This window comes from Triticum aestivum, chromosome 4A (genome assembly GCF_018294505.1).
Source record: "Triticum aestivum cultivar Chinese Spring chromosome 4A, IWGSC CS RefSeq v2.1, whole genome shotgun sequence".
Taxonomy (NCBI): domain Eukaryota; kingdom Viridiplantae; phylum Streptophyta; class Magnoliopsida; order Poales; family Poaceae; genus Triticum; species Triticum aestivum.
Genome location: NC_057803.1, coordinates 491924806 through 491937839, shown reverse-complemented (window position 1 = coordinate 491937839; position 13034 = coordinate 491924806). Strand labels below are relative to the sequence as shown.

Below are 13034 nucleotides of genomic sequence, written 5' to 3'. Positions count from 1 at the left end.
ACTAAAATACATCTGGATACATCCATTCGTTGGACAAGTATTTCCGAACGGAGGTAGTACAAAGCATATGTTGTTTCGGTGCAGTAAAGCAAAGGAGGTTTGGAAAAGGCTGGGGTTGGATGACATTATTGATAAAGCTTGCGAAGTCGATCGTGCTGGCGAGGCAATGTTGGAATATCTACTACTTCTTCCAGACCAATAATTGTGGTTGATGGGCTACAAAAATATGTGTGAGATGATTGCTGTCTCAGCATGGTATCTATGGTGGGAAAGACGAAAATTGGTGCACAAGGAGAAAACGCAAAATGCAACTCAAATTTCAATGGGGGTTCCAGCCCTTACCACAAACTTTGTAAATGCTTTATCGCCCAATGCCTCTAATAAAAAAGGGGGGGTTGTGGCCCCCAGAGGTTTTGTGAAACTTAACGTTGATGCTTCTTTTGACCACGACTTGCTTAGGGGCACGATGGGGGCGGTCCTGAGAGACGACAGAGGCGGATTCATTACGGGAGGAAATGGGAAGGTTGACCATTGCACAGATGTGTTAATGGGGGAAGCCTTAGCTCTCAAATTTGGTTTATCACTGGCGCAAAAGGCAAGATGTAATCGCCTTATTATTAACTCGGATAACCTGGAGGTGATTGAAACTATGCAGGATGAAGGACAATCGGCGGGTGCGGCGGCGGCAATTTTCGACGATTGTTTTCATTACGCCTGTGATTTCGTTACTACTAGATTCGGACATTGTAATAGAGAAGGAAATAAAGTAGCTTATGAGCTTGGTAGATTAGCTAGATTTTCTTTGACTGCTGATTGGTTTGAGGAACCCTTAAATGAAATTGTAATGATCCTCACAAACGATGTACTTCTAATCTCTAATGAATAAAGTCTCAGTTATTTTTCAAAAAAAAAAGGATTTGCCATTCCCACTTTTACCAATTTCTTCCTTTGCAAAGTTCCATAGGCAATAGGTTATTTTGACGGAGCGCTACCAATTTCCACTAGCTTCTACCTTACCCTTTTCTTCCAGCCAACCTATGAATTGTCATGGATAGGGTAGCAAAAGATAAGTGCACAAGTCACACAAAGGGATGCCAGAGAGTGCATAAAGTAGAAATTTTTCTAAAGACTTTGTACTATCTGGAGGTATGGTCCAGGCAGAACCTCTCGGTTGTATAATCAGGTCGGACTGACCCAAAACTGCACAAATCACGTCACGCCACCAAAACGACCCGCACGAGTTTGATGCATGGGGCACCGTATCATGCAACGTCTTCCGCTTCCACCACATCCGCATAGACTCTGCTACGGGCTGGAAGCCACCGAAGTGTAGTATAGCTCACCAGGAAATTTACTCTACATTTTTTTCAAACACGCAGAGTGTTCACAAAAGCTTTGTGTGTCGATGTATTAGAAGAAAGAAAGAGAATGCAAAGTATTCTGAGCATAGTTTAAAAGACCGGACTGGACCGATGGTCCGACAAGAAAAAACCAGAACCGCGCACCCTGCCGGTCTTTTAAGCCAAAAAGACCGTTCTTGCAATGGACCAGAGAAAACAGATTGAACCGGGCTAAACCAGGCGGTTTTTTAATTAAAACCAGACTAGAAAACAAGTGAATGTACAACTGATCTAGAAAAATAGGGTGCGTGCATCAGGATTCAATTACTGGTGAGGCCGAAGCATAAATTCAGGCCAATAAGTAACTCGTCAAGACCATGTTGACGTCTAATTGAAGGAACACAACTCTTTCGAATTGTTTTTCCGCTATGTTATTATAAAAATTGTTTTATTTTACGCCTTAAAAAACCAGCAATTGAACCAACGAACCGGCGTGTAAAAACTTGAACTGACAATCTCTTTAAACTATGATTCTATGGCATGTAAAAACCTGAACCGACAATCTCACCGGTTTGGTTTTTTAAACTATGATTTTACAGCATGCCACGGTTACAAACCGCACCACAGTGATAGACGGTGGGCAAGCAAACACCGATGGAGAACACGACCACACCCTACCTAGAGACACATGAGCCCCATCTCCAAATATCAGACAATCCCTACGCACCGGAGATCTACCATAGTATAGCTCGAAGCTTTTGATGCTCACGGGCAACGACCCTCGAGCGCTGGAAGACGCAGCTGTTTCACTGGTTCCAAAGCATCCAAACGTTGAGGAGCAAGGGAATGGGAACCTTTCCGCTGTGCTTTAGAATCAGTGCACGGCTTTCCAGCCACCACTCCACGATGGTTGAATCAGCGGCGGGGACCAGTTGACCCAGGCCGCAACGAGAGGGGGCAGAGTGGCAAACCTCCCTGGCCAACACAAAACCCAAGGCAAGCTGTGGAAGATAGTCAACTTATGTCTTCTGAACAGAAAAATAAAGTTCTGACAGCGTGAGTTTTATGTATTCACTATTGTAAGAACTACCAAAATGATCTTCCAGCCACTCCATGTTCCCATGATACACCATGGATACAGGATTAATGAGCTGTGGGGCTGTAGCCTGTAGAAGACCAAGAAAAGTCTCTCGAGTAGACAAGGAAACCATACCAAATATATACGCTTTATCTAACAACTGCATGCGTGTAGGGATAAAAACAGCACTGCAAGCCATACCACGAAGAAGCCTTTATATGAAAATCTCAGTACAAACAGGGTAATTAAGTACGAGTACAACTCTTTTTTCAGAAAGAAAAACGGTCCATGTAATCTTTGTATACCCACATGCGGGAATCAATTTCTTCTTGATCTCTACCAACCAAAATATCACACCAATGAAGCGGGCCACCTCAGGTCATCTTGCTCTGGATTTGCCTGTGAACATGCACGAGGAACTCCACATAGGAAAGGCCACCAGGTGTTTTGTCCTCGACCAGCAGCGAACGGAAGAAATCTCCAGATGGGTCGCCCTTTCGGCACAGTCTCAGTCTCAAGTAAGAGCATCTCTGTCGCCTTATTTCGTTCACAACTTCATTTACTTTCCTGGACAATGCATTATCAAATTGCTCCAATGCCAACAGGTTTGGTGCACCAGCCAAAGATGAGAAACCAAATATTCGCTCCAGGGTGGCAGGGTTCACCGCATTTCCAACATAAATAAAACCATCCTCGCCATTTTCCAATAAATAAATCCCATCATCCTGTATATTCTCACTATTGAGAGTAAGGGGATTTGGAATAAGGGAATCCTCATCATCCCTTGATGTAAGATCATGGAGAGCAATCATCCTAGGAAACACCAATGGAATGGCTAATAACACAGAAACTGAGGAGACAACAGAGACCCAATAGGACCGATCGTCTACTCTCCCATCATTCCTCAGTCCTATGCTTTTAATCAAGGCCAGAGTATACAAAGGCAGAAGTTTTAAAGCCTCCGGAAGAATTAACTGTCCAGAAGAACTTACAGATGCACAATGTTTTCGGTAGGACTGGAGAATATTGATGCAGGTACTTATCACCTGGTCCCTAACTTGGGACAGAGAACTTGATGGAATGCCATTTGCAGCTTGCTTAACAACATAAGTAAACTGTGCTTCCTGATCAGCATATCGGAAAAGATTGTTGAGTGTGCTTGTGCATGGAAGTGAAATATTTATGACCCTTATCCTTCTTTGCCCATATACCGTGGTGTAAAGAAGTGCGCACTGAAAACCACATTCTGTGTTCTCCTGAAACTTATCATCATGCTTGAAGGTAACCATTATGGTTTTGTCGGAGTCAATCGCAGGCAAATCAATATCAGTAGGAACACGCTTGCAGAAGTTGCCAGAATAGTCTTGAACTTGAAGGCCCTGACTGCACCTGACACGCATGACAGCCTCAAATCCCTGGGGTTTAGTGATATTCCATCTGAGATCATTGAAGAGTTTGGCTGGATCAGAAACAGCAGAAAATGGGAAGTAGTAGTAAACCCTGCCACCAGTGGTACTGGGAACAACTGATATCGAAGCAATATCTGTGTATGACTGTGTGGCAAGGAACACATCCACACAAACTTGATACTCAGCAAATTCTAGTGCCATTGTCTTGAGTGTCTTATCAACAGGCTGCAGGAGCTTATGTGCTTCCTTATCTCCAGTCGAAATATTAGATCTAGCATCAGTTTCCCTTGCAGATAATGAGCCAGTCCCGACTGATGGTAGCACTGACTGAAACACAAGCAACTTTCCACCAGTGGGCTTCATAGCTAAGAAACCTGCCTTCATAGCTGCCCCAAATGCTGAATCAGCAACCCTATTGTTCTCAAACATGCTGGGGATGCTCTCCAGAAGTTGCTCCAAACTATCACGGCACTCGGAAACTGGGAGAATTAAGTCCATCTGAAGTGGAGTATACACATCTTGGACGTCGGGAACGATAAACATCAAAGGCTGTTGTCGAGCATTTTTCAGACTATAGAAGTGAATAGTTGAATCAAATGTCGCAATTCCAACCATCGTTCGGGGACCTTCAGGAAGATCAGAAAGAACCTGGGATATTGCACTGCAAGACGCAGCAGTTACACCAGTCTGTACGGCATTCATGGAGACATCAACAAGGAAGAAATACACAGCTGGCATTGGTTCCCGGACCAGAAATTCCTTGGTGGCAATGAACTCAACTGTTCCTCTGCATAACTCAGGCCTATCATCAGCATCACGTCGCCTACCATCAGGCCCTAAGTTGCACAAGTACTCCCTTGGAGTATCATTGCTAAATCCACATAAGTTGCAGATGAAAATTTTCCCTTGATCAACAAATCTCATGAAAGGATTTATGTATGCTTTGCAGCGAGAACACCTGACAGGGCCCATCTCCCCAAAATCCACGAGCTGGATAGCCTCCTCAGAAGGATGAGGAAGAGCAAAAGGTTGCACCATTAAAGCCAATGGCATTGCTGATGTTGTCAAGAGATCACCTGTACATGGTATCTAACAGCACAGGGAAACGAAGCAGTTTAGAAAGGGAAGTTATGGTGATCAAAGGAGAGAACAGAGTACTGAAACAAATCGAACCTGATTCAAGGTGCACCGCATCAAACGGGGACTGCAGTTGCCGGTGTCCTTCACAATAAATTCACTTGATGCAGCCTACAATCAGCAGCAATGCTGTTAGATGAAATTAGCCAGTAAAGTTATTGAGAAACATCTAAATTCACTTGATGCAGCCTACAATCAGCACCAATGCTGTTTGACAACATTAACAAGTATAGTTATTGAGAAACATCTGGAATCAGTATTGTCAGAGCAGACACAGATATTTCTAGTTACATATAGACATACCGGTGGAACTGCTGCTTGGCCACCTTGCCGGGTCTCAAAAATGATGACTGATGTCTCGGCGATAGGACGCGGAATCTGATTAGGGTCAATGTTGGATGGCGTAGAGACCTGGGCTCCAGCATGGGGAGAGTATGGCATGGTGGGCGTGGACGGCATCCCGTGGCCTAGTGCATTAGGCGGCATGCCACCAGGCATTCTCACGGCTCCTGGCCGTGCCTGCCCTTGCCACCCTGGAGGCCCAAATGATGGTGCATTAGCCCCAGGAACCCCCATGAACGGCGGTGGCTGAGATGCAGGAGCAGTCTGAGCCCCAAATGGCGGAGGCTGCAATCCTGGTCTCTGCCCCCCAAACTGGGGAGGCCCACCATAAGGACCCTGCTGCAAGGGCGCCGGTGCAGCCCCAAACGGGGGGATCTTCCCTCCGGAGTACGCCGGAGGAGGCACTGCCCCAGGCGGCCCGCCAAACGGTGGTGGCGGACCTGCTGAATACGGAGCTGATTGAGCTGTTGCTACAGAAGAGCCACCGAAAGGAGCAGGCTGCGACACCGCAGCAGGTGGGCCACCGAACGGACGAGCCTGGGGTGCCCCAGGCGGACCTCCGAACGGTGCTCGCTGCACCTGCAGCGGCAGCACGGACGGCGGGCCGTTGAAGGGAGATCTCTGCTGCGGCTGCAACGGCTGCGCAGCGGGTGGGCCGCCAAAGGGAGGGGACTGCTGGAGCGACGCCGCGGGTGGACCGCCAAAGGGAGGGGACTGCTGGACCGGCGCCGCAGGCCGGGCGAAGAGCGAGCCCGGCTGCAACGGCGGCGGCGGACTGCCAGGGAACGGGCGGGCGCCAGGAGGGGGTGCCTGCGGACCTCGGATCGACGACGGCACGGGGCCATCCCCTGGCGGCGGCCCGGCGGAAGCAGATGGCGGTGGAGCGCGCGAGATCTGGAGGTTGGAGAAGGAAGCCGGGAGAGTGGAGGCGGGACCCCCAGGGTTGGGGGCGGGGGTAGGGTTTTGCGGCGTGAAAGGGGGCGGCGGCCTCGACATGGGAGGCGACGGCGGCGGAGGCGGCGACGGCGAGAACAATCGACAGCGCAGATCGGGATCTGGGGAGAACACGCCGGGTATGAGTACAACGTGACTCTTCCCTCCTACTCCGTCCAGACAAAAGGAAACACTTAACCCGGACGCTAAAAATAAGGGAGGGGTCCCTTCATAAAAAAAAAAAAGGAGAGGGTGGGGGTGCTTCCCATCGGAGTAAAGCTGGCCCAACAGGTCGTGCTTGGCGGACCGGCACGGGACGTGCTTGGGCCTGAGGTAGCGGTACACGGGCCAGCCCGGCACGGCACGATTAGCTTCCTTTAAAAAAGATCCAGAATTAATTTCTATTTATGGGCTATAAAACAGAGAAATCACTAATTAAACAGAACTCACTTCTAAAAAAAATATTAAACAGAACGCCTTCCGAAGGTCACTCACACGTTCTTAGCTTGCGAGAAGTGTCACACTACATGTGCACCACTTGTCGCAACATGAGAGTTTTTCTTTTTCTCGTACATTTATTTATTGGGCGTGCTACGCGTCAGCCAGCGGATCTTTTTAAAATATCAGCCGGGTCGCGAGCCGTCAGATTTACCGCATCGGCCGAACGCGTCTCCACTACCGCAACACGGGTCTTGTTGCGGAATTATTTCTGCAACACAGGTCTTGTTGCAAAATATTTTTACAACAACAATTTTGTTGCATTTTTTTGCAACTGAGTTTTGTTGCATTTTTTCTTGTAACTAAGGTCTTGTTACACAAAAACTTCACAAGAAGAGTTTTTTGCAAAACGTAGACCCGTCATAAAGCATTGCAACACCGCGTATGTTTCAGAAGCATAGCTCCTGTTGCAGAATTGAGTTCAAGGAAGGATAGTATGCGAGTCGTCAATTGGACGGTGTCACGCAGGAAGGAAATATGCCCTAGAGGCAATAATAAAGTTGTTATTTATATTTCCTTATATCATGATAAATGTTTATTATTCATGCTAGAATTGTATTAACCAGAAATTTAGTACATGTGTGAATACATAGACAAACAGAGTGCCCCTAGTATGCCTCTACTTGACTACCTCGTTAATCAAAGATGGTTAAGTTTCCTGACCATAGACATGTGTTGTCATTTGATGACGGGATCACATCATTAGAGAATGATGAGATGGACAAGACACATCCGTTAGCTTAGCACTATGATCGTTTAATTTATTGCTATTGCTTTCTTCATGACTTATACATGTTCCTATGACTATGAGATTATGCAACTCCCGAATACCGGAGAAACACTTAGTATGCTATCAAACGTCACAACATAACTGGGTGATTAAAAAGATGCTCTACAGGTGTCTCCGATGGTGTTTGTTGAGTTGGCATAGATCGAGATTAGGATTTGTCACTCCGATTGTCGGAGAGGTATCTCTGGGCCCTCTCGGTAATGCACATCACTATAAGCCTTGCAAGCAATATGACTAATGAGTTAGTTACGGGATGATGCATTACGGAACGAGCAAAGAGACTTGCCGGTAACGAGATTGAACTAGGTATGATGATACCGATGGTCGAATCTCGGGCAAGTAACATACCGATGACAAAGGGAACAACGTATGTTGTTATGCAGTTTGACCGATAAAGATCTTCGTAGAATATGTAGGAACCAATATGAGCATCCAGGTTCCGCTATTGGTTATTCACCGGAGATGAGTCTCGGTCATGTCTACATAGTACTCGAACCCGTAGGGTCCACACGCTTAACGTTCGATGATGATATGTATTGTGAGTTATGTGATTTAATGTACCGAAGGTTGTTCGGAGTCCCGAATGTGATCACGGACATGACGAGGAGTCTCGAAATGGTCGATACATAAAGATTGATATATTGGAAGGTTATGTTTGGACACCGGAAAGGTTTCGTATAAGTTCGGACATTTTTTGGAGTACCGAGGGTTACCGGAACCCCCGGGGGGTTAATGGGCCTTCATGGGCTTTAGTGGAAGAGAGGAGGAGACGGTCCAATGGAGGGGTGCGGCCCCCCAAGCCCAATCCGAATTGGGAGGGGGGGCGCCCCCCTTTCCTTCTCTCCCTCTTCCCTTTCCTTCCCTTCCTAGTTGGACTAGGAAAGGGGGGAACCTACTCCTAGTAGGAGTAGGATTCCCCCCCTTGGGGCGCAACCCATGAGGCCGGCTGGCCCCCTCCTCCACTCATTTATATACGGGGGAGGGTGGCACCCCATAGACACACAAGTTGATCTCTTAGCCGTGTGCGGTGCCCCCCTCCACAGTTTACACCTCGGTCACATTGTCGTAGTGCTTAGGCGAAGCCCTGTGTCGGTAACTTCATCATCACCGTCACCATGCCGTCGTGCTGACGAAACTCTCCCTCGGCCTCAGCTGGATCTAGAGTTCGAGGGACGTCACCGAGCTGAACGTGTGCAGATCGCGGAGGTGTCGTGCGTTCGGTACTTGATCGGTTGGATCACGAAGACGTTCGACTACATCAACAGCGTTACTAAACGCTTCCGCTTTCAGTTTACGAGGGTACGTGGACACACTCTCCCCGCTCATTGCTATGCTTCTCCTAGATAGATCTTGCGTGATCGTAGGAAAGTTTTGAAATACTACATTTCCCAACAGTGGCATCCGAGCCAGGTCTATGCGTAGATGTTATATGCACGAGTAGAACACAAAGAGTTGTGTGCGATAATAGTCATACTGCTTACCAACATGTCATACTTCGATTTAGCGTATTGTTGGATGAAGCGGCCCAGACCGACATTACATGACCGTGTTCATGAGACTGGTTCTACTGCCATGCTTCGCACACAGGTGGCTAGTGGGTGTCTGTTTCTCCAACTTTAGTTGAATCGAGTGTGACTACGCCCAATCCTTGTTGAAGGTTAAAACAACACACTTGACGAAAAATTGTTGTGGTTTTGATGCGTAGGTAAGAACGGTTCTTGCTAGAAGCCCGTAGCAGCCATGTAAAACTTGCAACAACAAAGTAGAGGACATCTAACTTGTTTTTGCAGGGCTTGTTGTGATGTGATATGGTCAAGACGTGATGATATATAAATTGTTGTATGAGATGATCATGTTTTGTAACAGTTATCGGCAACTGGCAGGAGCCATATGGTTGTTGCTTTATTGTATGAAATGCAATTGCCATGTAATTGCTTTACTTTATCACTAAGTGGTAGCGATAGTCGTAGTAACAATAGTTGGCGAGACGATAACGATGCTTCGATGGAGATCAAGGTGTCAAGCCGGTGACGATGGTGATCATGACGGTGCTTTGGAGATGGAGATCAAAGGCACAAGATGATGATGGCCATATCATATCACTTATATTGATTTCATGTGATTTTTATCCTTTATGCATCTTGAGGGAGTCCTGGATTAGGGGGTGTTCGGGTAGCCGGACTATACCTTCAGCCAGACTCCAGGACTATGGAGATACAAGATTGAAGACTTTGTCCCGTGTCCGGATGGGACTTTCCTTGGCGTGGAAGGCAAGCTTGGCGATGCAGATATTCAAGATCTCCTACCATTGTAACCGACTCTGCGTAACCCTAACCCTATCCGGTGTCTATATAAACCGGAGGGTTCTAGTCCGTAGGACAACTTCATCATACAACAATCATACCATAGGCTAGCTTCTAGGGTTTAGCCTCCTTGATCTCGTGGTAGATCTACTCTTGTACTACCCATATCATCAATATTAATCAAGCAGGAGTAGGGTTTTACCTCCATCGAGAGGGTCCGAACCTGGGTAAAAACATCGTGTCCCTTGTCTCCTGTTACCATCCGCCTAGACGTACAGTTCGGGACCCCCTACCCGAGATCCGCCGGTTTTGACACCGATACATCTTATTTTGCTTAGTACGGCGGTAGCATTATAAGTTGATCTCTCACTAAATTTCAAGGTACAATTGTTCTCCCTGTGTATGCACCGTTGCGACAGTTCGTCGTGCCGAGACACCACGTGATGATCGGGTGTGATAAGCTCTACGTTCACATACAATGGGTGCGAGCCAGTTTTGCACATGCAGAATACTCGGGTTAAACTTGACGAGCCTAGCATATGTAGATATGGCCTCGGAACACTAAGACCGAAAGGTCGAGCGTGAATCATATAGTAGATATGATCAACATAGTGATGTTCACCATTGAAAACTACTCCATCTCATGTGATGATCGGACATGGTTTAGTTGATATGAATCACGTGATCATTTAGATGATTAGAGGGATGTCTATCTAAGTGGGAGTTCTTAAGTAATATGATTAATTGAACTTTAATTTATCATGAACTTAGTCCTGATAGTATTTGCATATCTATGTTGTAGATCAATAGCTTGCGATGTCCCCGTTTATTTTTGATATGTTCCTAGAGAAAATAAGTTGAAAGATGATAGTAGCAATGATGCAGACTGGGTCCGTGATCTGAGCATTATCCTCATTGCTGCACAGAAGAATTATGTCCTTGATGCACCGCTAGGTGACAGATCTATTGCAAGAGCAGATGCAGACTTTATGAACATTTGGCAAAGCTCGGTATGATAACTACTTGATAGTTTAGTGCACCATGCTTTACGTCTTAGAACCGGGACTTCAAAAATGTTTTGAATGCCACGGAGCATATAAGATGTTCCAAGAGCTGAAATTTAAATTTCAGACTCATGCCCAAGTGAAAGGATCGAGAAGAGGTGTCTAGAGGGGGGGTGAATAGACTCTTAGCAAGAAAAGTTGCAGTTTTTAAATTCTTTAAGTTAAAGTGGAGTTTTAGCACAAGTTAAAACATTCACAATACATATCAAGCAAGCATGATACGAGTATATAAGTAGCAGAAAGTAAATCATGCAAGTTGCAAGAATGTAAAGGGATGGGATTTGAGTGTGCGAACGCAATTAGAGACACAGAGATTTTTGGCGTGGTTCTGATAGGTGGTGCTATCGTACATCCATGTTGATGGAGACTTCAACCCACAAAGGGTAACGGTTGCTCGAGTCCACGGAGGGCTCCACCCACGAAGGGTCCACGAAGAAGCAACCTTGTCTATCCCACCATGGCCATCGCCCACGAAGGACTTGCCTCACTAGGGTAGATCTTCACGAAGTAGGCGATCTCCTTGCCCGTACAAATTCCTTGGTTCAACTCCACAATCTTGACGAAGGCTCCCAAGTGACACCTAACCAATCTAGGAGACACCACTCTCCAAAAGGTAATAGATGGTGTGTTGATGATGAACTCCTTGCTCTTGTGCTTCAAATGATAGTCTCCCCAACACTCAACTCTCTATCATAGGATTGGATTAGGTAGAAAAATAATTTGAGTGGAAAGCAACTTGGGGAAGGCTAGAGATCAAGATTTATGTGGTTGGAATGGAATATCTTGACCACAACACAAGTGTAGGTGGTTCTCTCTCAGAAAATGTATGTTGGAAGTGTAGGCATGTTCTGATGGCTCTCTTCATGAATGAAGAGTGGGTGGAGGGGTATATATAGCCTCCACAAAAAATCTAACCGTTACACACAAATCTCCAAACTCGGTGGGACCGAATTATACAACTCGGTCGGACCGATTTGGTTCATAATGTGACCGTTAGGCATTTCGGTGGGACCGACATGATCAACTCGGTGGGACCGATGTGCTAGGGTTAGGGTAAAGCCTTATCTCGGTTGGACCGATTACACAAACTCAGTGGGACCGACTTTGGTAATAAGCTAAACAGAGAGTTGGCCAGGCAAACTCGGTGGGACCGATTTCATATTTCGGTGAGATCGAAATTAATGCAATAGGCAACAAAGAGTTTGCAAGCCCATCTCGGTGAGACTGAGATCCCATCGATGAGACCAAATTGGTTAGAGTTTCTGGCAGTGGTTATGTCAAGAGAACTCGGTGGCGCCGGATATAAAGTTTCGGTGAGGCCGAGTTTGACTTTTGGTTTGGGACAAATGTGGATGTGGGAAACTGGTTGAGGGCTTTGGAGCATATCACTAAGCACTTTGAGCAAGCAAGCCATTAAGCAACACCTCATCCCCTCTTAATAGTATTGGCTTTTGTAAGTGCATCTAGTGCCACCCCTAGTTGGTTTTAGAGTACTGACGACAAACCTGGCTGAGGGACTAATGTGTTTGTGAGAATTGCAGGATAACATAGGTAGAAGTCCCTCATTGATTCGGTTTTCCTACCAGAGATGACCCCTAAAAATGTATGAAGATATTGAAGTCAAAGGTGTTATGTGAAGACATTCACATTGAAGACTATGACAAGAGAAGACAACATGTGAAGACTATGGAGCGCGAAGACTTAGTTGTTTCGTCGTTCTTTTTCTTCTTTGTTGAGTCATAGGAACCACCGTACTGTTAAGTGGGGCCCAAGTGAACCAGTCAGAATGACTGAAGTGATGCTTAACCAAAAATCCTATGTCTTCGAGTGAAGACAATGAGAGAAAATCTTATCCAGAGTTGGATAAGTCAGCTTTGCTTGTAGCCCAAGTAAATTTACCGTGTGTGTATGAAATCTGACCGTTGGAACACTGTCAGTTCCTTAGTGACCCAGCGTCATTTCGGACAAATCAGGTCGGGTTGCCTAGTGGCTGAGGAGGAGTCCGATTTTGGCGTTGCGAGTCTGGCTAAAGCATATGTTGCCAAGTCCATCTTCAACACTAAATGCAATGACTTCATCACCGACACCGATGCAAATGACAAGGACTACTCCGCTCCCACCTACTGCTTCATGGCATGCG

General features: G+C 46.3%; 1 protein-coding gene across 1 annotated transcript; it reads right to left on the bottom strand.

Moving 5' to 3' along the window:
* Positions 1-2616: 2616 nt before the first annotated feature.
* On the bottom strand, positions 2617-6425 carry LOC123086545 (protein transport protein Sec24-like CEF). The gene is made up of 3 exons (XM_044508304.1): positions 5268-6425; positions 5001-5075; positions 2617-4916 (listed from the first exon to the last, which is right to left on the bottom strand). Exons 1-3 carry the CDS (start codon positions 6300-6302, stop codon positions 2793-2795), a joined length of 3234 nt encoding a protein of 1077 aa, XP_044364239.1. The 5' UTR covers positions 6303-6425; the 3' UTR covers positions 2617-2792.
* Positions 6426-13034: the final 6609 nt, after the last annotated feature.

What these genes read in the sequence shown, in the direction of transcription:
- LOC123086545 (XM_044508304.1), bottom strand. Translation starts at nt 6,302, where the DNA reads ATGTCGAGGCCGCCGCCCCCTTTCACGCCGCAAAACCCTACCCCCGCC. An exon ending in GCCAAGCAGCAGTTCCACCG is followed by an intron (nt 5,076 to 5,267) that starts GTATGTCTATAT and finishes TGCTGATTGTAG; the next exon opens with GCTGCATCAAGTGAATTTAT. An exon ending in TGCGGTGCACCTTGAATCAG is followed by an intron (nt 4,917 to 5,000) that starts GTTCGATTTGTT and finishes CTGTGCTGTTAG; the next exon opens with ATACCATGTACAGGTGATCT.